At 59.7% G+C, this 25,591-nt stretch overlaps 2 protein-coding genes across 4 annotated transcripts; one reads left to right on the top strand and one right to left on the bottom strand.

Annotated features, from left to right (window-relative positions):
- The first annotated feature begins 33 nt into the window (after positions 1-33).
- Positions 34-17,628, top strand: LPIN3 (lipin 3). 2 transcript variants are annotated; one of them, XM_067013435.1, is made up of 21 exons: positions 69-153; positions 834-886; positions 3,972-4,112; positions 4,205-4,403; positions 5,744-5,839; positions 6,790-7,055; positions 7,248-7,331; positions 7,859-7,979; positions 8,147-8,489; positions 9,611-9,710; positions 9,850-10,010; positions 10,432-10,525; positions 10,596-10,665; positions 12,445-12,494; positions 13,205-13,316; positions 14,303-14,451; positions 14,646-14,732; positions 15,188-15,340; positions 15,564-15,678; positions 15,767-15,870; positions 16,063-17,628. In XM_067013435.1, exons 4-21 carry the CDS (start codon positions 4,212-4,214, stop codon positions 16,205-16,207), a joined length of 2,442 nt encoding a protein of 813 aa, XP_066869536.1. In that variant the 5' UTR covers positions 69-153; positions 834-886; positions 3,972-4,112; positions 4,205-4,211; the 3' UTR covers positions 16,208-17,628. The 2 variants fall into 2 exon arrangements, with proteins under 2 accessions (XP_066869537.1, XP_066869536.1); XM_067013436.1 differs by lacking the exons at positions 834-886; positions 3,972-4,112; positions 4,205-4,403 and having other exon boundaries at positions 34-153.
- EMILIN3 (elastin microfibril interfacer 3) lies at positions 17,012-23,281 on the bottom strand. 2 transcript variants are annotated; one of them, XM_059038597.2, is made up of 4 exons: positions 23,053-23,281; positions 21,655-21,777; positions 20,259-20,482; positions 17,012-19,990 (listed from the first exon to the last, which is right to left on the bottom strand). In XM_059038597.2, exons 1-4 carry the CDS (start codon positions 23,217-23,219, stop codon positions 18,204-18,206), a joined length of 2,301 nt encoding a protein of 766 aa, XP_058894580.1. In that variant the 5' UTR covers positions 23,220-23,281; the 3' UTR covers positions 17,012-18,203. The 2 variants fall into 2 exon arrangements, with proteins under 2 accessions (XP_058894580.1, XP_066869535.1); XM_067013434.1 differs by lacking the exon at positions 21,655-21,777 and having other exon boundaries at positions 23,053-23,274.
- Positions 23,282-25,591: the final 2,310 nt, after the last annotated feature.

Below are 25,591 nucleotides of genomic sequence, written 5' to 3'. Positions count from 1 at the left end.
CTTGGCTCGTGGAAGGGGCGGAACCGGGATCTCACCCAGTCCTAGAGGAGCCGGAAGTGCCTAGTGAGTGCGGGGCCGAAGACACCTGCTGATCTGTGCACTCAGGTAGAAGCGGCAGCTCCGGGGCCCGGAGTCCAGTGGGCAGCTCCTCAGGTACGGCCCAACTAGAGCCAGAGATGAGGTGCCTCTCCCCCGCCCCACCCTGCCCCGTCCATCTGACTCTCATTCTTTCCCGTTCCCGGGCCTGAGGGGCCGACTTTACTTCATCCCTCTCCCCGATCCAGGGGCTGCGGGGCGCCCCGGACATCCAGAATGTGGGATCGGGAGAGAATGAGATGTAAAAACCTCTCAGGGGAAAGTTTCACCCCAACTTCACTCCAGACTAACTGTGTCACCTTGGGGAAAACACCCACCCTCTCTGGTACTGAGTGTCCTCTGTTGCAAAACAGGGTCTGACCCTTGCCCACCTGCCCTGAGACTGGTCAGGTCAGATGAAGTAGCTGTGAAGGCTACTGGGGATCCTGGGTGGAGCTGTCTCCCTTCCAGGGCAATAGCAGCACTGATCTGCCTGCTCTGTCTGGTCCTACACGGAGAGCCACATCCCCACCCCTCCCTGAACCTGGGAGCCCAGAAAGGCTGAGGGCTGACAACCAGGTCAGCTTGTTCTGGCTTTCCTGTGGTGGGATTGTGTGCAGGCCTGGGAGGCATGTGGATGTTCCCGGAGTAGGCTCTGAGGCCTGGGCACCTCTTGAGGCCCTCCTGGAGCAAACAGCGGGGCCACCATCATGCAGGGCCTTGAATGCCAAGTTAAGAAGTCTAAACTCTCAACTCAGGGCAGGGGCAGTGCATTGGAGTCTGACCTGTCGTGCCCTCAGGACCAGCCCGGGTGAGTGGGGCTGTCACGATTCCAAAAACGATGCTGCTGCTGCCAGGTGGCGTGGGTGGGCATTTACTGCATGCTACTGCTTTACACGAATTATGTCATGAATTCCTCATGCATCCCTTATGTTATCCCCATTCCAGAGGCCGAAAATGAGGCTCAGAGAGGTGAAATGACTTGCATAGGGTCACAGCTGGTAAGTGTCAGGGAGGGATTAGAATCCAGACAGTCTCATGCCTTACCCACAGTGCCTGCTGTTACCCAGCATGTGGGCATTGGTCATAAAGCCTTGACCTAGGCACCTGGAGGAGAAAGGAGGGGCCAGATGAACAGGAAATTGGGGAATAGGACTCAGAGGGCTTGGGAGGGAGGGGTACCCATGAGTCCTGAGAGGAATTCAGCTGACCAGGCTCCCCAGGGGAAGATGAAGTCTTTGATTTTAGACATGTTAGTTTGGGGGTGAAGGGTGGTGTAGGGGAGCCAAGAGGAGCTCTCCTCCATCTGGAGCAGACCAAGGAGGCAGAGCTGGTCCTGGGGGCAGGAGATGCCTTCAGGGATGGGTGCAGGTAGCGGAGAGGAGCCCAGGGCTTGGCTCACAGGAGTCCCCCTCCCTCTCCACAATGCTAAGCAGGCAGAGATGGGGGCATCCACTCGTGGGGCGGGAGGAGCAAGGAGAGGAATGACTTCTAGGCTCCCATGACATTAGAGCTGAGAAGGTCTAAGAAATCCAGCCCTCGTTTCATAGAAGGGCAAACTGAGGCCAGCAAGTTACTTGCCCGAGAGTACTCCATGGGTGGATCAGAGTAGGACCCAGGTGCCCCCAGGTGCTCCTTTTGCCATTCAGCTCTTTCTGCTATTTCAGTGGCTCTCCACTGGGGGCAATTTTGTCCAGCAGGGCACAGTTGACAACGTTTAGAGACAATTTGGTTGTCACAGCTGGGGCTAGGGTGCTACCTGACATCTAGTGGGTAGACTAGGAATGCTGCTAAACGTCTTACAACACTCCCGCCAACCCTGCAACAAAGAATTATCCAGCCCCAAGCAGCAGGGGTGGCGAAGTTGAGAAGCTCAGTAGTGGGTGGGGCTGAGCCTGTCTCCTCTGCCCCCTCCCCATCCACCCACCCACCGCCTGCTCTTTAGCTCTCAGCAGAGCAGATAGCTCAGACTTGGGCTGCCAGCTGGGCAGAACTTTGCCCCCACTCCCGGCGCGCCCCTCCCATGCGTGCTTCTTTATATTCCTAGAAGCTTCTGGAGTCTTCTCTGCTTTTCCTGGGCACAGTGGTCTAGAGCCCTGCCTACCACGTCTCTCCTGGTCAGTCGGTCTGTCTCCCTAGACCCGTATTCAGACTTTGGTGTTAGGGACGGAGAAACCAAAGTGGGAGTTTTCACCTATCACATAGCAGGTGCCTTGCAGATAAAAGATGTATTCAGGGCTTCCCTGGTGGCGCAGTGGTTGAGAATCCGCCTGCCGATGCAGGGGACACGGGTTCGTGCCCTGGTCCGGGAAGATCCCACATGCCGCGGAGCAACTAAGCCCGTGAGCCATGGCCGCTGAGCCTGTGCGCCCGGAGCCTGTGCTCCGCAACGGGAGAGGCCACAACAGTGAGAGGCCCGCATACCGCAAAAAAAAAAAAAATTAAAAAATTTAAAAAAAAAAAGATGTATTCAATTTGAGTGACGTTTTAGGAGTCCAAAGAGTTTCATTTTTTATCCCAAATTTTCACTTTAGCAAATCTCACAGGACCTTATGTTTGTGAAGCTCTCCGTTTCTAACCAGCTCCCAGGTGATGCTGGGCCCTGGACCAGATTTTGAGTGACGAGGCATTAGAGGCATTACAGGGCTGTGCAGAGGTGGGCTGGGGGCTGGGCGGCCCTCTCTGCAGACAATGGTGGTGTGGTCTGCGGACCATGGAGGGGAGGGAACCATGGTATGGAATCAGGAAACCAGGATATGAGTCATCACTCCCTTCCCCCATCTATGGCCTATTAGCTTCATAAGGTTTGGATAAGTCACTTGAGTTTTTTGAAGGGTGATCTTGCGGGGCAGGCGGACCTCCAGGGGTTCTAATGCAAGGTCAGAGGGAAGTGCCCTGTGGAGCTGGGATGGTTTGGGGTCCTGGCAGCCAGAAGGGCATAGGCCACTGGCGAGGCCAGCAGGGAAGGGGTGACGAGCTGAAGCTGGTGGGGTGGGCACCATGCCAGGGTAGAGATGGCTCTCATTATGGCCCTGGCTCTTCTCCGCGGCTGCTACAGCTCCTGCCTCTGGCTCACCCAGCTCTGCCTGGTGTGGGAGAGCTGGAGGAACCAGTCTGGCTGGGGGAAGAAGGAACAGCTTTGATGGGCCAGGGTCCAGCCCAAGGCCTGAATGTGGGTCTGAGGAGTAGGGCTCAGGGGCTGAGAACTGTGTCCTAGAGACACTGGGGTCAGGTTGTGGCCATGGACGGGCTTCCCACATGTCCCAGGGAGACTGTGAAGAATTTTGTAGTTTGGGCCTTAAATTTTGTAGTTTGGGCCCAGCTGTAGGGGGTGCCCTACTGCAAGCATCTGAGAGCTGGGCAGAGCCTTAGGTACCTGGGGTACCCCCACCCCTAGTCCCCCACAAATTAGCCACAATAGCCCAGCAAGGTCCCTTCCAACTCCTAGGACCAGGAGGCAGCAAGACAGCTGAACCCATTTCTCAGATGGAAAAACTGAGGCTCCCTCCTCCCCACTTCCTGGAAAGAGATCAGCCTTCAGGACTGTCACCTGTTACCCAGCAGGGCCCTGGGCCTGATCTGTCATGAGGCTGCCCCTCGTTGCACCCCAGGGAGGGGTGCCTGCCATCCCAGTGGTTCACACCAAGGCCCCTGCAATCACACAGGCCTGTATGCGAACCCTGGCTCCTCTCCTGACTAGTGATGTGGCCGTGGGCAAGTCACTCCACCTCTCTGAGCCTCAGCTGGCTTGTCTGTAAACAGGGATAATGAAACCTACTCGGCCAGCCTGACAGGTTGTTGTAAAGATGAAATGAGCCGCGGTCATTATCATTACTCATGGCATTTAGAGGCTCACAGCACCCCGCTGGCCTTACCCTGGTGCCCTGATTTGACAGATGTGGGCAGCAGCCCTTGGAGAAGGAAAGTGGCCATCCAAGAGCCCCACGGCCGGTGGGGATTAGAGCCCATGTCTTCAGGCGCACCTCCCACCCCATCACTGCTGCCCATCTGCAGAGGCACCCCGAGGGCCACACGCTGTAAGCCTGGGGTCCCAGGGGTCCGGCTGCGGAGCCCCCGTACGGAGGCCGGTGGGCCAGGCGTTGGTCCCAGCGCCACCTCGCTTTACCAGCACAGCCATGAACTACGTGGGGCAGCTGGCGGAGACTTTGTTTGGGACGGTGAAGGGGCTGTACCGGGGCCTGAACCCGGCCATGCTGAGCGGGGGCATCGATGTGCTGGTGGTGAGGCAGGCAGACGGCTCCTTCCGGTGCTCGCCCTTCCACGTGCGCTTCGGCAAGCTGGGCGTCCTGCACTCGCGGGAGAAGGTGGTGAGTGATGTCTGTAGAGGGACCTCGGCAGGGCGCGCTCAGGAAGCCGGGGTAGTCACCGCAGTCCCAGGACACGAACCAAACCTCCCTGGGGCAGGGATGTGTCCTCTGTACAGGCTTCCCTTCTTTTGTATTTTCTTGGAAGGTTTTGGGTTGGTTTGGGGTTTTTGGTCCAGAAGGGCCCCTATTTTCCCCTGGAAGCAGCACAGCGGGGCAGCCTTCTGTACTGGGGCCATCAGACCTGGCTCCAGCTTCCTGAGACCTTACCTGTGTGTTCCTGGTAAGTCACCTCACCTGAACAAATTGATACACTCTCATTACCTGGTGATTAAATAAGAGGTGATAACACTGTCCCAGGGCGAGGCATGGGGGTGATAACTCAAAAATTACCTCCTTACTCTTAGGAAACCAGCACCGTCTTCATGGGGCTCAGGTGAACGTGACAGATTTTTGTTAGCACTGAGTTCTGGTGTGTGCATAGAGGTTGGGTGGACCCAAACCCCCTTCACACTGGGGTGACTGTGAATCTTCCAGAGTCCTAATGGGAGAGTGTAACCTTGCGGGAGACAGTAGCTAAGTGGTTAAGAGCTTGCTTTGTGGATTCAGATCTTCTGGGTTCTTAGTAATTCCCAGAGAATTACTTAACCCCTCTGAGCCTCAGTTTCCTCATCTATAAAGTGGGGATAATGATGGGAGGTACTGCCAGGGGTTGCTGTGAAGATTAAACAAGATGGTCTATGGGGCTTCCCTGGTGGCGCAGTGGTTGGGAGTCTGACTGCCGATGCAGGGGACGCGGGTTCGTGCCCCGGTCCGGGAGGATCCCACATGCTGCAGAGCGGCTGGGCCCGTGAGCCATGGCTGCTGAGCCTGCGCGTCCGGAGCCTGTGCTCCGCAACGGGAGAGGCCACAGCAGTGAGAGGCCCGCGTACCACAAAAAAAAAAAAAAAAAAAAGATGGTCTATGTAACACACTGGACGAAGTGCCCAGGAAAGGGTCATTGTATACTGTTGTTCATGTTACCCACAAATGTTTGGGCACTCTCCTGCGGGCTGGGGACACACAGTGACAAGATTGGATCGTGTTCTTGTTCTTATGGGCCGTGGGAGAGAGAGGGACACAGAAACCAAGGCATAAACAAGAATACTGAGATGGTGAGCAGAGCCCCTCAGAGTGGGGAGCAGGGGGCTCCCTGAGGTCTGGGGGGAGAGAGTTCCAGAAAGTGCAGTGCTCTGGGGCAGCAGGGAGCCTGTGTCTCCAGGACCAGCTGGGAGTCCAGCGAACTGAAGCATGGGAGTAAGATCTGACGGTGGGAACCCCCATCCCACCACACCCCATTACAGGTAGACATCGAGATCAATGGGGAGCCAGTGGACTTACACATGAAGCTGGGGGACAGCGGGGAGGCCTTCTTCATCCAGGAGCTGGAGAGCGATGTGGTAGGTGCTTCTGGGCCTGCCCGGCCCTGTCTCTTCACTAGCGCTCCCTCCAAGCGGGGCCTGGGGATTTGTCACTGTCCCCACCGTGGGGAGGACCCCATCGGCGAGGGTCTGAGGCAGGGGCATCAGGATGTGCTGGTGGACCCTGGGGAGGGATGGGGGGCATGCGGGCAGGAAGGGCTGGCGCTTCTTTGGGGGACGTTTTCTCAGAAGAGGACACTTGAGCTGGGCCCCTGAAGGGGGAAAAGGAGGCCCTCCCTGGGCAGCTTGGAGAGGAGGAGGGTGCCGAGCAACGGCCGGGACTGGAAAGCGTAAGATGGCTTGTTGTGGATCTGGTGCCGGCTTGGGGCAGCTGGAACATGGAAGTGTGGGAGCGGGGGAGGAGCAGAGGGGTGTCTGCAGAAGGGAGGCGGGGCCCAGCAGAAGCCAGTAGAGGTGTTTAAAATTTTGACAAACTTTAACTGAGCCCATACTGTACTGTATGCCAGACACCGCAGTAGACCTGGATGAGGGGTGACCCCTGCCAAAAAAGGAGGTTCCCAGACTAGCATGGGAGACAGACATGTAAACAACAGACGAAAGAACTATTTGGTTATTGCAGCTAAAGGGGTTGGAACTGAGGCTGAGAAAAGTCAGGGCAAGCTTCCTGGAGGAGGTGACACCTGGCTGAGTCTTAAAAGGAGAAGTAGGTGTCTGCTGTGGTAGATGTGGGCAGGGGAGATGAGAGGCTGATGCCCAGGTTTCTGTCTGGACTGTGTGGCTGCCGTGGGCTACCAGAGGTGCAGGCACCCCTGGGATTGGGGCCGCTTTATCTCTGTTAGGGAACTTTGAGGCCAGCGACAGTTACAAGGCCATGCTACCGCTGGCTCTGTCCAGCCTCCAGGCCTGTTTTCCTACCCCCTGCCCCCAAGCTGCAGACCCCTCAGCCCTGCCCCTGGTCTGCTCCACAGGAAGACATGCCTCCCCACCTGTGCACATCACCCATCCCTTGGGGGGGCCTGTCTGGGTTCCCTTCGGACTCCCAGCTGGGCACAGCCAGCGAACTTGAGGCCAGCATCACGGGCACAGCCCCCACGGGGTGGAAGAAGAAGCGTCGCAGGAGGAAACCCAGGCGGAAGGAGGACACGGTGGCAGCCGATTCTAGTTCAGAGGAGCTGGAGGCAGGCACTGGGAGTGAGCTATCACTGCTGGAAAAGCCGAGGCCGGAGCCCCCAGGGTATGTAGGGGGTACGCGACTTGGGGCTCAAGCACAGTGTCCTCTGCTGATGCTGTGTGACCCTGGGCAAGGTCCTTGACCTCTCTGGCCTTTAGTTGCTTTGCTTCATCAAGCCCCTGATGTCCAGGCTTCCATGCCCTGCCCAGGTTGCCTGTCCTATCAGTGACCATTTATTTCCCTGTGGTCCCACAGCAGTGTCCAGCCAGAAGGAGAGTCCTCACCGCAGCCGAAAGACATCTACCCCTACTCCGATGGAGAGTGGCCCCTCCAGGCCAGGTGAGAGTCCAGGTGGGCTACAGGCAGAGACTCAAAGCCAAGGTCTCAGAGGGCTCTCCATTTACATTTTTCTGATGAATAATGACATAGAACATATTTATTGTGTTTACCAGCCATTTGTATGTCTTTTCAGTAAAGTGTTGACATTCAAGTCTTTTGCCCTTTTTTTTAAATTGTGGTAGAATACACGTAACATAAAATTTACCATTTGAAAGGGCACAATTCAGTGGCGTTTAGTATTTCACAGTGTTGTACAACCATCACCCCTTATCCAATTCCACAACTTTTCCATCACCCTTAGTGGAAACCCTATACCTATTAAGAAGTCACAACCTTGCCCATTGTTTCGTTTTGTTTTGTTTTTTCTACTGGATTGCCTTCTTATTGTTGATTTATAGGGGTTCCTTATACATTCTGGATCCAACACAGGCATAAATACGTGTTGCAGAAAAACTTTTCCCAGGCCCAGGAGGGCGGCAGGGGGTGGCAGGCTGGCTTGGGGGCCTCTGAGTTCTTGCTTCCTGCAGCCTCTCAACGGGTGGGCTAACATCCCCCAAGAGTGACTCGGAGCTGGAGCTGCGGATCCCCGAACCCATCCCCCTGAGAGCTGAGTCCCACATGCAGTGGGCCTGGGGGAGGCTGCCTAAGGTGAGTTCTCCTGTGTCAACCCTCCATCCTTACCTTTCAGTGGCTCCGTGGCCCCTGCGGGTCAGGACTGGAGTGACTTGAGACTTGGGCCACCTCCCTGAGGCCTTATGGGGTGTAGGGGGCAGGCCCTGTACCACCCCTGTCTTCCCCCATTTGTTTGATTGAAGGCGGGCAAAGCTGAGTGGCCCAAGTCCTCAGTGGTCCCGGATGGCAGCTCCAAGACAGCCTCTCCACCTCAGGGGGCACCCAGCACCCCCTCTGCCTCTGTGGTTGGCGTGGACCCTTCGGGAATTCCAATCCTGCAAACAGGGCCTGGCACCCACCTTCTTCACCCTGACGTGGAGTTGCCTGTTTTGGTGGGTCCCCCTCTCCAACCCCCTGAGAGAGAGGAAACCAAGACTCAGAGTTCTGGGGATGTGGGCCTCCCTCCTCCCTCTAAGTCATGGAGCTGGGCTGCTTTGGAGGCCCCCACTTGTACAGGGCAGCCGGAGGGCATCTCCAGGAGGAAAGGTGAGTGATGGCTGGACCCCTCCCACTGCTTCCCCGTCCTCACATTATCCCCTGGGTGGACTCTGGAATTTCAAGCATGTTTGAGCACCTACTGTGTTCCGAGCACAGTTTCTGGCCCCGGCCCTCATGGGACTCACAGTCCAGAGGGGCAGACAGATGACAGACGCATAACAGGAAAAGCATGATGTTGGGGGGGGCGGGACGCAGGACAGAATCACTGGTTGGGACGGGGGCTATTTAAATCCTGTGGCCAGGGATGGCCTCTCTGCGCGGGTGATGCCTGAGCTGAGACGTGGGCCGTAAAGATCCAGCCAAGTGAGGACTATGGGAAGAGAATCTAGGCAGAGGGAAAGGCAAGGCCATGAGGAGGGAGAGAGGTTTCATGTCTAGGAACTGAGGCAGCTGGTGTGTCTTGAGCGAGGCCAGGGAGAGGGTTGGGAGGGGAAGCTGGCACCTGTGCTCTCCAGATGGGTAGTTCCTGGCTATGTGTGGCTATTTAAAATGAAATTTAAATTAATTAACATTAAATAACACTTGGAGGACTTCCCTGGCGGGCCAGTGGTTAAGACTCCATACCTCCACTGCAAGGGGTGCGGGTGCGATCCCTTGCTGGGGAACTCAGATCCCATATGCCACACGGCGTGGCGAAAAGAAAAAAGAGAATTAAATAACACTTCAAATGCTATTTTTCCATCACACCACATTTTTTTTTTTTTTTTTTTTTTTTTTTTTCGGTACGCGGGCCTCTCACTGTTGCGGCCTCTCCCGTTGCGGAGCACAGGCTCCGGACGCACAGGCTCAGCGGCCATGGCTCACGGGCTTAGTTGCTCCGCGGCATGTGGGATCTTCCCGGACCGGGGCACGAACCCGCGTCCCCTGCATCGGCAGGCGGATTCTCAACCACTGCGCCACCAGGGAAGCCCCATCACACCACATTTTAAGTATGCCCAACAGCCTTGTGTGGCCAGCAGCTACCCTACTGGACAGTGCAGACATAGGACTTTCCCAGCACTGCAGAAAGTTCTACTGGACAGTGCCACCTTAAGGCGTTCAAAGGCACACTGCTCACAACAGTAGTCCTCACGGGTTAGGTCTACAGATGTCCCCTCCTCTGCTCTCAGGCTCCCTGAAGAGAAGCCAGCACCTGGGCCCCAGTGAAATCTACCTGGATGATTTGCCCTCCCTGGATTCTGAGAATGCAGCCCTTTACTTCCCCCAGAGGTGCCTGGGTTCTGGACGCCAGGGTGTCCTGGGATTGGGGCCTGTGGGGCTAGGAATCGGCTACCGGGGCCTGGGAGGGCTCCAGCCCCTCCTCCCAGCCTCCTTGTATTCATGTCACTATTGGCCCCTTTGTCCCCAGCGACTGTGGGCTGGGGCCCAGGAAGTGGAGTGAAGCCGGAAGCCAAAAGTCTCTGGGGGGCTGCAATCCTGAGCGGGAGCCAGAGCCCACTCCGGACACAGCAGACACAGTAGTGCTGTCCCTCTCTGGGGGCCTGGCTGACAGCGGAGATATCTCTGTGGGTATGCTCAACTGTGGCCCCCCCCACCCCTCCAAGGACTGTCACTGAGCCCAGGGGACGGGAGAAGAGAGGGAAGACCCTGGGGCGGGGGGCAGGGGGCAGGGCGGGAGTAGCAGAGGTGTGCATGACTCTGGGGCTTGTGGAGCCCACCCTCGGCCAGCAAGCGCTGGGCATCTCCAAGACCCCGTGAAGCAAATGCTAAGTCATGCTAAGCTGTGACTTATCCTGTGAATCCAGGATGGCAAGTGCCTGGGGTGGGACCATCAGGTGCCAAAACCCCAGGCAGCAAGGAGCCCTGCTAAGTCAAAGACCCAAGTTGCAGGAGGCCTGAGCAGCAGAGGTGGGGCAGCCGGGAGGGGCGGGGGCAACGGGTCACGTGGGATGTGCTGGCCTCACCCCTCGCCCTCTGCCTCTGTGCCCAGAGAAGTTCAACCAGCACATCGTCTCCTACCAGGACCTCGCCCAAAACCCCGGCCTCCTGGACGACCCGAACCTGGTGGTGAAGATCAATGAGAAGTGGGTACCGGGGCTGGGCCGCTGGATCGCCCTGCCCTCCACGGCCCTAACACCCTATCTGTCTCTCCAGGCACTACAACTGGGCTGTAGCCGCCTCCATGATCCTCTCCCTGCAAGCCTTCCAGAAAAACTTGCCCGAGGTAATGGTTATAGCACCCCTGGGCCTCCTGGAGGACGTGGCCATAGCCTTGGGGTCGGGGGCCCTTGACAAGGAAGTGGAGGGTGGGCAGAGATGGGCCTGGGGCTGCAGGACCCACTCTGAGAGAAGAAACCCAGGTCATCTGAAGCCTTGCCCCAGGCTGTGTGGACAAAGCACCCCCCCGCTTCCCTGGTTTCCTGGCATGGCTGAATCCATTTGGATTGGATTTAGACTTTACTTCAAAGGAATTCAGGACAAACCAGAGGCGACAGGGACATGCCTTCAACAGGAGGTTTTTGGATCTGCGAGACAGTCTTGGGAGATGGAGGTCCTACCCCTCACTCTCCTCTGAGACCCTCTCCAGGCTGGGCTGCTTTATCAGCACACAGTTGTTGAGTACCTACTGTGTGCCAGGCCCAGACTGGGGACAGTCATGCCCTTCTAGGAAGACAGTTAATCAAAGACTCAGCCAAATGAATATAAAATTCAGCTGTGAGTACTGGGAAGGAGAGGCCTGGGGTGCTTTGAGAGCCTCCAGCAGGGGGTTTGCTGAGCAAGTGCTCACCGGGTAGAGGTCTGAAGGATGAGTAGGGAAGGGGTGGGGAACAGCATGTGCAGATGTTCAGAGGTGGGAAGGACTGGCCTCTATAGTCCCTCCCAGAACCTCTATCCTGTGCAGGGCTGGCCTGCACCTGCCTCTTCTGCCCCTCTGGGAGCCATCCAGTGCCGCACCCTGGTCTGGCCCATCATTATTGGCTTGGCTTGCCAAAGAACATCACTCACCTGATGTTGACAGCTGGTGCCTCCCTTTGGTGATGCTCAGCTCTGTCCTCTGGCTGGCTCTGGGTTTGAGCAAGGACCCAGAGCTTGTGGGAAGAGAGAGGGTCCCCCCATGCTTGGCTTTCCTCACCTTACCCAGACAGACCCACCACCTAGGGGAAACCATCCCAGCCTGTTCCCAGCCCCAGTGGACACCCTGGCTGTTTTCCTCCTGACTTGGGTTCTCCATTCTGTGTTTGCAGGAAGCTGATATGTCTCCTAGGTGGGCCTGGGCCCTCCCTGGATTTATCTAGCACAAATCTAATCAGGATTTTTCACAGGGTCACGTTGTCCCCACCAGACAATGACGGTAACAAGCAGAGAGGGAGGCTGTTCACGGGATGGATCACTGACCTTAGGAATTGCCTCTGTTGGTCTTGGAGGTTGAGGGTGGTACTGACTAGAGACTGTCCCTGCCACCAGTTGGTGGCATCATGCAGGGAGACGCAGACCTTGAGAATCTCCCAAAGCGCTGCCTTTAGCTACTGGAGTAGGGAGACTGATCCACAACATCTGGAGGCCAGGCCACGGCTGGGCAAGAGCTGGGGGTGGTCAGGGCTGGGATGGAGTGGAGGCGGGCAGAAGTGGCCCTTGTTCTCCCATGCTTATCTCCTTGAATCAGTGCTCAGAATCCCAAGATGGGGGTGAGTATGCTTCTTTAGCCTCCAGACGTTGGTAGCACCTTGCTGTAGGGTCATTCCCAGACTCTGGGCCCATGGGGGCCCCAAGGGCAACGTAAGGTGGGATTGTGTGGTACAGGAAAAAATGCCATGACCTTCATCTGCCCGCAGAGCACCGTGGACAAGCTGGAGAAGGAAAAGATGCCCCGGAAGGGAGGGCGGTGGTGGTTTTCCTGGTGATGCAGGGACTTTCCGGCCAAGGAGGTGGGGGGGTCATGTCCACAGGGCAGGGCCGGCACAGGCAGGAGGCGGGGTTCACTAGATGGATATTCTCCCCACAGTGCAGTGCCCGGAGGGAGAAAGCCACAGTGCAGCAGCAGCAGCAGCTGGGGTGAGCTGGATCTCCTGCCTGGGGCTCTGCAGCTGGAGCCCAGCCTGGGAAAGATCACTGTGGGAGCGGGGGTGGAGCCAGAACCCCTCCCCTGCCACGGCATGTCTTTGTCCCTCTGCAGTCACTTCTACACCTCTTCTGCCTCCTGGGACATGTCCCCATGTCACGGATGGGAAAACCTAGATACACCAAAGTTCTCACAGCCGGGAAGTGGCAGGGCTGGAATGGGTGCCCAGACAAAGGGCTACCATATGAAGGCGGAGTAGGGCTTCCTCTCTCCACCAGGGGCCAGCTGACCTTGCTTCCTTTTTTCACGTCTGAAGTGACCCAGAATGTCCAAGGCTGGGTGGGGGGTGATCAAGGACGGGCTGACTGCCTCCCACAGCAGGTGGGATTGGCCATGATGCAATTCTAGATTTATCTGATACACATCCCCAAAGCAGGTACCAGCATCCTGGCTATGGAGAGCGGCCTGGGGGCTGCACGCCCCGGGTCTCTGCTCCAGCTCTGCAGTCACCGTTCTGGGTGTAGACTACTGGCCTGTATCCTGATGTCTGCTGCCACCCCCAAAATGGGTGGCACCTAGAGGGAGGGGTCCTTAGAGGGGCAGGACCAGTAGCAGGCGCCTTGCGGCCTGGGTGAGGGGTGGGCATCTACAGGAGTGAAGGCCTTGGCTGGGGAAAGTGGCTCAAGCGCCGGGCGGCCCGCAGGGAGAAGACCGAAGCCCCGAGCAGTGAGGACGAGGCCCCCTCCCCGCGCCCCTCGCCTCCAGCCCACACTCCTACCTACAAGAAGTCTCTCCGCCTCTCCTCCAATCAGATTGTAAGTGTGTGCAGGTGTGGGAGTGGCGGGCCTGAGATGATTGTGTTCCCAAGGCCCTCAGGGCCCGGCTGAGGAATGGCTTGTGTTCAGCAAAGCCCAGAATCCATCCCTGTGGCAGCCGCCTGCCGGCCTCTGCTTGCGTCATCTGGGGACAGCTCTCTGTGCCGCTTCTTCACGTGCCAGCCCATTCTCTGTTGGATGTTCTCGCTAGAAAAGCCCCCTCTTACGTCATCTTAAAATACCTACCTGCGGTGGGTTGGCTGCTGCTGGGCCTGCCTTTGGGAGCTACAGGGACCAAACGGCCGATGACAGCCTCTCAGATTCTGGCAACCCCAGGCCCCCAAGTCACACCTTTGAGTAACTGTGGCTCCTGTAATGTCTTCTTCCTGAGTGGAACTCTGTGGTCAGAGAGGCGCCCAGGAGAGTCTGGCGCACCTGGTACAGAGTGGCTGCCCTCTGTGTGGTTCCCTGGGGCTCACACCCAACTCGGGGTCAGCCAGATCACAGGCTGTGGCTAAGAGCTGCCCAGATCCTTATCTTTGGACCAAGGACAGGGCTAGGTCTCGCTTTAGGGGGGAGATGTCCCAGGCACCCTAGCCCCAGGCCGGAGGCTGCCTGTGCAGACCCCCACAGGGCCCCTCTGTGGGGTAGGGTGTCCCTCTGGCCAGAGCAGTGCTGGCCCCAAGGCTGACCTGAGAAACCTGGACGGGGTCATGGGCCAGGCTTGGTCCGTGAGCCTCATCTCAAAGCTCCTGCGCCTGGAGCTTTGCAGGCCCCACCAGCACCTCTCACTTCCTCCTTGCGGCCCCCTTCTGCCCACATGGCTGTCTCTGATGAGCTCAGGGAGGTTCCTGAGTTGGGAGGAACAGGAGAAAGAGAGGCCCGTGGAGATGGAAGGCCACAGTTCGGGGGGGGGGGGGCGGTGGCAGTGGGCAGACAGCGTCCAGCTGCGGCAGCTCACAGGTCCCCCCCTTACCTGGCCTCAGCGGCGCCTGAACCTGCAAGAAGGTGCCAACAAGGTGGTCTTCAGCGTGACCACCCAGTACCAGGGCACCTGCCGCTGTAGGGCCACCATCTACCTGTGGAAATGGGACGACAGGATGATCATCTCAGACATCGATGGCACCATCACCAAGTGAGACCCGGTCGGCTGTGGAGGGGGAGAGGGAGGGCCTGGGGACTCGCCTCCCTCTGTGCTGGGGGAGGGGGGACAGGGGGAGAGGCCCTCCCCTCCAAATGGGCCATCCTGGGATGGGGGCGGGGCCGCACCCACAGAGCAGGAGGGCCACGTGGGGCTGCCTTGGCGTGACCGTCACTCTGTGGGTCTAGGTCGGATGCCCTAGGCCACATTCTGCCCCAGCTGGGGAAAGACTGGACACATCAGGGCATCACTAGTCTCTACCACAAAATCCACCTGTGAGTGCCTGGGCTGGGCTGGGGTGGGACCCCAGGGAGGGAGGGAGGGACAAGATGTCTTAGAATGGCCTGGCCTCAGCCCCGGGAAGCCAGGCTTGGGGACCCACAGGGAAGGAGACTGGGGCAGGCCCCTGGTGTGCTGAGACCTACTGGTCCTCAGTTCTCCTGTGAAAGACTTGTCTCTTGGGGCTGTGGTCGGGCTCTGAGTCTAGCTGCTGGCCTTCCTGCTGTAGGCAAAGCCTACAGACTTGCCCAAGTCCTCACCTATCCTGGTCCACCTGGGCCTCAGGACCCTGTGCACGCTTCTTCTACCTCCCAGCCCTGGCTCAGCTCTTCTCCTAAGTCCCCTCCTTGCAGAGGCTCCAGGGTTGGGCTGAGCTGGCCGAAGCCCAGAAGGCGAGGGGGGGATGGCTGGTCTCTGACGGCTCTGTGCTACCGCTCTGTCGCACCCCTAGAAATGGGTACAAGTTCCTGTACTGCTCGGCACGGGCCATCGGCATGGCTGACCTCACCAAGGGGTACCTGCAGTGGGTGAGCAAGCGGGGCTGTGGCCTCCCCGAGGGCCCCATCCTGCTGTCTCCCAGCAGCCTGTTCTCCGCCCTGCACAGGTAACCGCCCTGCACAGGTAACCCCCCCATGGGATGTGAGCCCACAGCCCAGCAGGGGGTTGGTTGCACAGGCCCACTGCCAACCCTGCCCAGCCCAGGCCAGGCCAGCATCAGGCCTCGCTCAGGTGTCCACTGGGTCAGACCCTGTCACCAGCACTGTCACCTCACCCTGCCATCCTCTGGTCGCTAACCCCCTCCCTGCCCATGGCCCTGACTGCCATAGGGAGGTGATTGAGAAGAAACCGGAGGTGTTCAAGATTGCCTGCCTGCGTGACATCCAGCAGCTCTTTCTGCCCCAGGAACAGCCCTTCTATGCCGCCTTTGGGAACAGGCCCAATGTGAGTGTCCCCTCCACGGTGGGGGCGGGGGGCCTGAGCCACCTTCTCCACACCTCCCAGCCCACCGACCCCTCCTTGTCTCCTGTAGGATGTCACTGCCTACCGGCAGGTCGGCCTGCCTACATCCCGCATCTTCACAGTCAACGCCCGGGGAGAGCTCAGCCAGGAGCTCATGAAGAATCACAAGTCCACGTGAGGCCAAACCCTGCCACGTGCCTCCACACCCTAGCCTCTCCCTGGGACCCAGTGCCATGCCACCCCGCCCCCACCAGGGACCCCCTCCCCAGTCCAGGGCTCCCGGGCAGGATGCAAGGTCTCCACCTGCTGTGATGGGGCCGAAGCCCGGCAGCACCCGAGGCTCACTGCAGCGCCTCCTGCCCGTAGGTACGAACGGCTCAGTGAGGTGGCTGAACTCCTCTTCCCACCTGTGGCCCGTGGCCCCAGCACAGACTTGGCCTGCCCTGAATACAGCAACTTCTGCTACTGGCGGGAGCCACTGGCCCCTGTGGACCTCGACATCTTGGCCTGAATGAGCCCTGGCTGCTCCCCAGAACTGTGTCCCAGGGCATGGGGGTTGGAAGTTGGATGCTGCAGGGCCAACCCACTGAAGGGGAGGAGGGGGCTGCAGGCTAGTTGTGGCCTCTCCTGTCCCCTGCCTTTGCTAGCTGGGCCGTGCTACGGGCCTCAGCGTGGCCCTGCCCTGTAGCCATTAAGTGACTGGGTCCTTGCAGCGTTCTCCATAGCCTTGATATCTGTCCCTGTCACCCTGGGACCCTGCCTCAGCTGATAGGACAGAGATAAGAGGGAAGGCCCCTACGAGGCTTGAGACCTGTAAGCCCAGGAAAGGGTTGGTGGCAGCCAACAATCAGGGAAAAAATCTTCCCCCGACCCACTTCAGGGAGCCTGGACCGTACCCTCTGAAGCTAGACCCTACATAGCCCTGGCCCCTTCCCATAGCTCTGGAGCCAGACATCACTGCTCTCCCACGCTGGTGCCCTGATTATCTCAGCACATCCCAACCCCAGATACTCTATGGCCCCTCCAACATCTGGGAAGGGGGGGGATCCCAGGGCAGTGCCAGGGCTGAGGGGGTGTGGCTCCCACTTGGCTTAGTACACACCCAGCTACCATCCCTGGCCCTCCCCACACCTCCGCTGAGGACACAGCCCCAAACTCCACCAGGGCAGGTGCCTGGCCTCCCCAAGCCTTTGCCAGTCATTTCACTGCCCGCACAGCTGCTGAGTGAGCTCCTGCCCAAGCAGCTGTGGGCAGCAGGGCTCACACCCCACTGCAGCCTTCCCGCCTACTGCCTTTGGGGAAGAAAGTTCCTTCAGACAGGCTAAAAGCTTTAATCCAGGCCTGCCCTCCCCCAACGGCACCCAAGTGGAGGACAGAACACCAAATGTCAGGAACCCAGAAGGTGGGGCCGCAGGAACCTGCAAAACAGCACGGAAGGGCCTGAGCTGCCGTGGGGAAACTGAGGCTGGCAGCCTCAGCAGGGCTGGGCCTCTGGGGCGTACGCAGGCCAGACGAACGCTTGCGTCCTCATGTTTTCATACCTGAATTTCTCACCACCTTGTGAACATCCGGGCAGGGCTGGGGTTTTCCAAGGATGTTGGAAACTAGGCCTGGAGCCCTTTCCCTCCAGCTGTGGCCTCCTGCCCAGGGTCTGGCCTCATTCAGGCCATGATGTACATGAGGGCCGCCCTTTGGAGAGAGGCCCTAACCTGGGGTGGGGGGAGATTCTCCCCCAAGTGGGAAGGAGAGGATCATGTGGGGACCAGAGTACCCCAAAAGCATCTTTGGGGAGGGGAAGGAAAAGGATAAATTACAGTGGGAGGCGTCTCCAAACAGATCACTTGGACCCCATCCTTTCCTCCGGGAATCCACGGATGCTTAAGCCCTCACCTTGGGAGAGAATCAAAAGGAATAAAGAGAACTCTCCACTGAGTCCTTGTGTTTCCGTTCTGTCCTGAAGGACGTGTAGGGTGGTGGAAACCTCCGGTCCTTAGTTCAGAAACAGCATCCTTGAAGCTGCCAGGTGGGAGGACAGTGCCAGTAGGCACTACCTTCCTGAAGAAACCAAGCCCAGGTGGCTGAGAAGCCAAGGGGACAGGGGGACCAAGCACCTAAGGGCTTGGAGCTGTTGTCCATGGGCAAAGGGAGATGCGGAGAGACTGCTGTCTGAGAAGGGACCTGAAGGTCTGCACAGATGCTAACTGGTGTGTCTGCAGAAGAGCAATTTGCAGACCGTGCGGTCTCTTGGAGCCACCCTGGCCTTCAGGCATGACGTACTGGCCTTGACTGCGATCCTGAATTGCCCAGTTGGTGCAGCACCAAGCGTGGATATCGATCGGTGCCTGGGCAGCCAGGTGGAGCTGGACCAACACTGTTCCTTCAGGGCCCTCCGAAATGGCATCCGCGCTGGCCAGGGGAGGCTGGGAGGCACTGCTAGGCAAGGCTGGGCTCGGGGGGGGGGGGTCCCCAGGGTTGGCGGGATCAGGGGGTTGGCCTGTCCAGCCTACCTAGTTGGCCTGCCCTGCCCGGACCTGCTCAGCCAGCTGGGCCCGGCAGTCCAGCAGGTCATCCCGGAGGCGGGCAATGTCCTTTGCGTGCTGGGCCAGCGTGCGGTTCAGCTGGTCCACGTGGTCCCACAGACCCTCCCTGGGCCCAAGGGACTCGGCCGCCAAGCTGTCCAGGCCCGCAGCCAGCAGGCCCAACCTCCCACAGGTACCTTCCACTTGCGCCACCCTCTGGTCGAAGTGGCCCACCGCGAGCTGCAGTTCCTGGGCTGTGTCCTGGCAGCGGCTCAGCCCGCCAGCCACACTGGCCACGCCGGCCTTGAGTTGCTCCAGCTGCCCCCGCAGGCTCAGGACCTGCCTGTGGCCGGCCCGAAGCCATGAGCCTTGGCTGCCGACTTGCTCCTGGATGGCGTGGACCTCAGCCTCCACCTTGCGTTCCCGCTCATCCAGGGATGTGTTGGCAGCCAAGAGGGCATCCGAATACTGGCTGACAGAGTCACTGAGGCCCGTGAGCGACTTGCTCACAGAGTTCAGATTGACCTTCAGCAGGGTAATCTCGCCTTGGAGGGAGCTGCCCGTTGCTTCTGCCAGCTGCCCCTGGACCTCAGCCACGGTGCCATTGAGCTGCTGGAGCAGGGCCGCATGGCTGGCCACCTGGCGTAGGAGGGCCTCGCTTCGGCTCTGCCAGGCCTTCACTTCAGCCACGAGATTGTCCAGGATGGCTAGGGTGGTCCTAGGGGTACACGAGGCCTCCAGTGAAACCAGCCGTTGTTCCAGCACGGCCAGCTCCGTCTGCACGAGGGGCCGCGCCGAGCTGCCTGCAGGAGCGCTATCGTGGCTCGGCTGCCCAGCCAGCGTCAGCAGGCGTTCCTCCAGCCTCTGCACACGCTCTTCCAGCGTGGTGTGGGAGCTACGCACACCCCAGCCCCCCTCCTCTACCCCCAGACAGCAGCCCCTGGCTCCACCCTCTGTGCTGTTGACGGTCTCCAAGCCCTCCAGCAGCCCATCCACGCCCCCCTCGAGCATGGCAGCAGAGAGCCGCGTGAGGTCATTCCCATCGGGGGGGCTGTGGCCCCTTTGGGCCTCGGTCACTGCCTGCAGCTTCCTCTCAAGGCTGTCCACGCGGGTACTGATCAAGGCCAGCTGGCCACAGCAGCTGCCCCTGCCAGCCACGCCCAAGCCCTGCAGCTGGGTACCCAGCTGTGAGAGCTCCTGGCGCAGAGCCAGCTCCCGGCCATCCAGGCTCTGGTGCAGCCTCCGGCTGGCCGCCTGGCCCTCCTCGAACTGCTGCCGCACCTCCTGCACCCGTAGGTCGCACGCATGCTGGACACCCTGCAGCTTCTGCTCGAAGCCATCCAGCAGGCTCCCCCAGAGTCGGCGCAGCCGCCGGTCCACATACTCGTCCAGCAGCACCAGGGAGGTGAGCGGAGATGGGGGGGCCTCCCGCAGCCGCTGCAGGTGAGCCTCGTGGCCGAGGGCCAGTCCATGCACCTCGTCCAGCAGTTGCACCTTGGTCCGGAGTGTGTTGCTCACCTCTGTCACCTTGCTCAGGATCTCATCCAGAGGAGGAGTGAGTGGTCCTCCAGCTCTGTCTCTGGGGTTCACAAACCCCTCAGGAATGACCCCAAAGCCCACAGGGGCAGCAGGAGCGTTGGGGCCACCAGTCACCCTGTTGGGGTCTTCGTGGCTGGCTACCAGGCCGCTGAGGGTACCATACGCTTGTGCCAGGCGCTGGACATCACCCTCCAGGCGTTCCAGCCGTTCACCAAACAGCCCTGGGCCTTTCCTTCCTGGGAAAGACGAGGAGAGAACCCCGGGGTCATCACTGGCCTGGCTCTCTGAGCTTGTCCTGTTGCCGGGCCACCCAAGAGGTTTTCTGGTCTGAGCCAAACTTGCTGGGTATGGTTCCCCCAGCTGTGGGAGGGCCCCCATACTCTGGGGGCTCACCCTCACGTCCAGCACGAGATGCACCCTCCCCAGCCCTGATCAGGCTCAGCCAGCTTGTGTCAGTCCCCAGATACTGATCACCTTGGCGAGGGTCTCCATGGGCAGACTCACCGTGGGGACTGGAGGCTGCTCTGCTAGAAGGAAGGGGCCTGGGGCCTGGGCCCACCTGCCCCGAGGGAACCTGGGGCTCAGGCTCCGGCTGAGGTGGGGTGGCCGCGTGGTCCGTGAGATGCTCGGGGCAGCCTTCTCCAGCGAGGCCGGGGCAGCAACGCCAGGCGAGGTCCGTCACTGTCTTGTAGCCCACCTTGTATTTGGGTCTGAGCACCGTGCGGTACCTGGGCCAGGGGCAGGCAGAGGGCAGGGCTCTGTACCTGTGGGCTGAGGCTCCTGCCTCCTGGCGAGTGACCCTGCCCCCTGGCTGGGGTCCAGGGCCACTCCAGACACTGGCAGAAGGTCTAGATGTCTCCCAGCTTCACTACACCACCGGCATCTTTCCTTCTTCTGTGCTTAAGGTGACAGGCGGTGGGGTGGAAGCAGGCCTTGCAGAGGCTCAGAGATGCGTTAGGGGAGGGGGCAGGTAGAAGCCCTGCCCCATCTTGTTTGCTTGGGGAAAGGCTAGTGGGAATTTAGCCTCAAGACTCCCAAGACCACTTGGACAACCTGTGGCTCATACGGCCATCAGAAATTCCACTCTGGCTTTGGGGGTACCTTGAAAACTTTTGACAAAACCCCAGGCCCTCCTTCTGGGTGGATGAGGGGTACAGCACTGGAGCTGGGGCAGGCAGCCCTTCACACTGCCTGGGGGCCACTCCCTACCTGGGGGCCACTTAGTTCTTTCCCCTCCTTCCTGGCCTACTCTGGGAATTCAGCTCTGGTCCTGGAAGCTGGCGGAATGGCACCTCTGATTTTGAGCACAGCGGGGAAGGCCCAGGGGTGCAGGGCAGAGCTCACCACGTGTACTCTCTCCCCTGTTCAGCCGTGTACCTGTTTACCCACTGACACATGGGAATAAACAGGTCTGTTTTCAGACACATGTTTGAACGTCTCCAAGTACAGACCCGCGCATCACACCTGCATGCAACACGTCCTCACAGCCCACCTGTCTGGCTGAAGCCCCAGAAATCTGGCTTCCCTCCTCTCACCCTTGGCCTGCCTTCTCCACAGTCACCACAACCCTCCCTGGGTCTACCCAGGGATCAACCACTGCTGGTGTTACTCTGCTCTCCCCTGTCCCCCAGCCACCCCCCTTTGCCTCTGCTGCTTCTTCCTTGCCTTGTGCTGCTTCTCCCCTGGGAGCCCTTCCCTGGGTCCCCTTGGGGGCTCCAACCAAGCCTGACCTGGCTCCCCCCACCCGGCCCCCTCCAAATGGCCTGTGTTGGGGCAGGGGTAGGCTCTTTGGAGTCCAAGGAGTTACAACCCTTGTGGAGCTGGCTGCTACCCTCAGTTGAAGGCAGGCCTGGGGTTTATGCCCAGGGATCCTGAGTCAGTGGGATGGGGGTGCACTCACGTGACTGTCCCGGGGCACTTGGGCCCCCATCCACACTGCCGGTATTCAGCCTTTATGTAGTTATCCGCTCCCTCCTGTAGGACACAGGTCACATTCCTGTGTACAATGTAGGCACAGAGGGCCCTGCAGGGGGAAATGGCATCCTTGGAATATCTGGCCTGTGCCAGGCCCACGGAGGCTTCTACTCCTCTCCCCCAGCTGTGGGCCTAGGGAGGAAACCAGACTCCCACCTCTCCTCTGTCCCTTCTTGTTCCTGGGATCCAGGGCCCTTGGCCTGGGGTCCTGCCCCACTGCTGGTCTCTCCAATCCCAGCCTCACCACTGGGCTGGTCACTGGGCTAATTAAGTGCTGTACTGAACCAGGAGCCCAGTGCAACTGCCTCCCTGCCTGGGGAAGAGGCCCACCCTGGATCCCCCTCAAGAGCCTTGCCACACTCCCCACCCTCCTCCAACTCCTTCACTGGCTCTCAACTCCTCATCTCGGCACTGAAGCTTCTGAGATCCCAACATACTGCCTTTGAGACCACACTCCTCATCTTTCCTCCCGACTGACTCCTGGGGAAATACATCCCACCCTGTAGTTTTCCCACCCCTGCCTTTGCTTCTGGTTCCTTCCTCTCAGATCACTTTTTGTACCACCTCCTCCAGGAAGCCTGCTCTGATGTGCCCAGGCCTACTGAGTGTCAGACATGGGCTGGGTACATTCCTCCTATAATACCTCTCAAACTCAGCTAGAGTTCACATTCAGCTAGCACCCCAGGCAGAGGCCCTAACTCACCTGAAGCTACTAAAGACCAGAAGCTGAGGCAGGGGAGGACACAAGGGGTAGGAAGGCTGCTGCCTGGCATAAGCCGACCACCTGTGGACTACTATTGGACTCTGGAGCCACAACACGGGCCCAGGACCCAGGAGCCCCCACCAGCTCTGCGGCCCAGCCACATTGGGCCTCCCAAAGGGTCGCAGGGCTCCAGGCTGAGCACGGGAGGGGTCGAGCTGCCGGGCGCACGGCCTCAATCTCCTACCTGGCGGGGCAGGGGAGAGATGAGAGGCCCTGGCATGGGATGGGGGTGGCCCCGCGTGCTCCGCGTCGCGGACCGCCCGCCCTCCCTCCTCTCCCTCCACCTGGTCCACTGCGCCCGGAGTCTGCACACAGCGCAGCTGGAAAATGTTACTTCGCTGGAAAGGTTTCCGCGGGCACTGCCAGTACCCCAGCCGCCGCGCCAGGCCCCCTCGGCTTCTTTTCCTTCGTCAGCCCCGCAGCCCCCCGGAGCGTGGGGCGCCAGCCCGGGCGGGGGCTCCTCCTGGATTGCCCGGGGCCCCCGCGCGCGCCCGGGGCAGGTGGGAGCGCCACCCGGGCCCATACCTCCCGCTTCCCGCCCGCGGCGCGGCCCGCGCTTACTTGTGCGGCCCCGGGCGCAGCCGCGGGCGCCATCCCGTCGTGTAGAGACTGTAGCGGGAGGCACCGGGCGGCGCGGGCCGCGCGAGGAGCGGGGTGCCCTTGGCCTGCGCCCCCGAGAGCAGCGCCGCGACGGCGCACAGCCAGACCGGCAGGCGGCGGCGACCCATCGCGGCCCCCGGGTCTCCACCTGGCCCCGCGCGGGTCCCCGCCGGGTGTGCTCCCGCCGTCCCGCCGCTCGCCCGCCCGGGTCCCGCCGCCAGTCGCGGCCCCCGGAGCTCGCTGGCCCGGCCGCCTGGCGCTTCGCGGCGGCTGCGTCCCGCCGAGTGGCCGGCGCTGCTCGCGCCTGGGGCCGCCGAGGGGAGGCGGGAGGCGGGCTCTGCGCGGATTAGCATAAACTTGGGGCCGCGTCGCTCTCCTCCGCCGGCCCCCTCTCCGCCGCCGGCCCCCCGCCCCAGCTCCGAGCTGACGCCCGAGGGGCCGCCTGCGAGCGAGAGGTTAAGAAGAGAGCAGCCACGGGGTGGCAGGGGCGCCGGCCGTCGCGCCCCGGGAGGCCCCCCCCACACACCCATCCGCCACTGTCTCCCGCGTGCACCCGGGCGAGAAGCAGAGCCAGAACCCTGGGGCCGGCCTGGACGCGGGGCCGTCTAAGAGCGCCCACCCGCGGGACACACTGCTCTTAAAAACCCGTGTGCGGGGCTTCCCTGGTGGCGCAGTGGTTGAGAGTCCGCCTGCGAATGCAGGGGACACGGGTTTGTGCCCCGGTCTAGTAGGATCCCACGTGCCGCGCAGCGGCTGGGCCCGTGAGCCATGGCCGCTGAGCCTGCGCGTCCGGAGCCTGTGCTCCGCAACGGGAGAGGCCGCAACAGTGAGAGGCCCGCGTACCGCAGAAAAAAAAAAAAAAAAAAAAAAAAACAGCAACACCTTCGCAGCCACTTCCTTGGAATAGGCCCCAGATCGTCCCTGTTGGCTAGCTCTGCCTCCCTACAGCATCATTGTCCCGAGGTGCCCAGGACATCTGATAACTCTGCCCACCCCTCCCCGGACAACTTAACCCCTCTCTGCTCGCGAACCCTCCGCAACCCAGTCTGGTGGCCAGGCTGTCCTTCTGGTTTCCTGGTGGAGTGCATCTTATCTCTGTCTCTCTCAGGTCTCTGGCTGCACTGAGTCCTGAACGCCTGTCACTCCTCCAGCCCAGCCAAAGGTGCTCTGCTTCTCTTTGTGCAACTAAAGCTCTTAGCAGGCTGGACTGCAAGCTCTGGCCCGTTTTCAGTGTCTGGTCAAAGAAAACCTTTAGGTCTTTCTCACAAGGAGTTGCTGTTAAGTCAGGCTTCCTCCATATTTCCCTTGTGAAACTGACTCTTGGAACCCAAGAGTTGACCTTTACAGCCATCCTCATTCAATGTCATCTTGTTGGCTTTCTAAGCTGCAAAAAGCCTTTTGAATCCTGCTTCTGTCCTCCCACAGATTGCTGCTTCTTCCTGGCTTGATCTCATCCACACAGGTGATCACAGCTACCTGTGTCTTTCCCCAAGTAAAGACAGGTGTGCAGAAGGCACAGAACTCTGAGGCACACCTGGAGAGGCCTCTCTCCAACCGGACTTTGAGATGTGAATTCACACCCTTTGGGGAAAGCGATGCCATCAGGGCTGCTGGACTAGGGCAGGTCTGAAGCCCACATCTGCACCCCTGCCCTCTCCCAGCCATGCTGGCTTGCGGGTCTTGGAGCAGGGGTGGAGCCGGCACACACCTGAGCCAAGCAGGCCAATTGTTCTCTCTCCTGGGCTTTGAAATTGAAACACAGAAGCTGAGGGCGATCCGGCTTCCAGGTGGAGACCCTATTTGTTTCCTAGGGCTGCTGTAACAAATTATTACAAATATAGTGGCTTCAAACAACAGAAATTTATTCTTCCACAATCCTAGAGGCTAGAAGTCTGAAATCAAGGTGTCAGCAGGGTCACAGGGGAGATTCCTTCCTGGCCTCTTGCAGCTTCTGGTGGCTTCTGGCATCCTTGGCACTCTTTGGCTTGTAGCTGCATCTCCCAATGTCTGTTTCTGTCTTTACGTGGCCTTCTCTCTTGTCTCTACATGGCCTTCTTCACAAGGCGCTCGTCTCTCTGTGTCTCTGGGTCCTCTCCTACGAGGTCCCCTGTCATTGAATTTAGGCCCCAGACTAATCCAGTCTGACCTCATCTTAAGTGATGACACCTTCAGAGACCCTATTTCCAAATAAGGTCCTATTCTAAGGTTCTAGGTGGACGTGAATTTTGCGGGAATGCCCCACTACAGGGTCCCTGAGGGGTAGTGAGAGGACAGGCCAGGGCACCCTGTAGCCATAGCTCCGCGGGAGTTACGGGGAAGCTGAGGAAGAGAGCTTGCAGGAGGAGAATGGGGCAGAGTGGAGGGGCTATGTACTCAGGGAGAAGTAAGGTGAGTTGCCATTTGGTGACTGGCTTCCTCTGTCTGCTTCCAATAACCCACTTCACTTGAGCCAGCTCCAGTGGGTTTCTGATCCCAGCAAATGATGCCTAAGACAGGCTTC

Source organism: Kogia breviceps, chromosome 14 (genome assembly GCF_026419965.1).
Source record: "Kogia breviceps isolate mKogBre1 chromosome 14, mKogBre1 haplotype 1, whole genome shotgun sequence".
NCBI lineage: Eukaryota > Metazoa > Chordata > Mammalia > Artiodactyla > Physeteridae > Kogia > Kogia breviceps.
Note: the sequence above shows the minus strand (reverse complement) of the source record. Positions and strands in the feature narration are given on the sequence as shown.

Excerpts from the sequence above, each read along its gene's own strand:
- LPIN3 (XM_067013435.1), top strand. The coding sequence starts at position 4,212 with ATGAACTACGTGGGGCAGCTGGCGGAGACTTTGTTTGGGACGGTGAAG. Across the intron at positions 7,980-8,146 it reads CCTGGGGGAGGCTGCCTAAG|GCGGGCAAAGCTGAGTGGCC; the intron begins GTGAGTTCTCCT and ends GTTTGATTGAAG. Across the intron at positions 14,452-14,645 it reads ATCGATGGCACCATCACCAA|GTCGGATGCCCTAGGCCACA; the intron begins GTGAGACCCGGT and ends CTGTGGGTCTAG.
- EMILIN3 (XM_059038597.2), bottom strand. The coding sequence starts at position 23,219 with ATGGGTCGCCGCCGCCTGCCGGTCTGGCTGTGCGCCGTCGCGGCGCTG. Across the intron at positions 21,778-23,052 it reads CTGCGCCCGGGGCCGCACAA|GGCCCTCTGTGCCTACATTG; the intron begins GTAAGCGCGGGC and ends TTCCCCCTGCAG. Across the intron at positions 19,991-20,258 it reads AGCAGCCTCCAGTCCCCACG|GAAGGAAAGGCCCAGGGCTG; the intron begins GTGAGTCTGCCC and ends CGTCTTTCCCAG.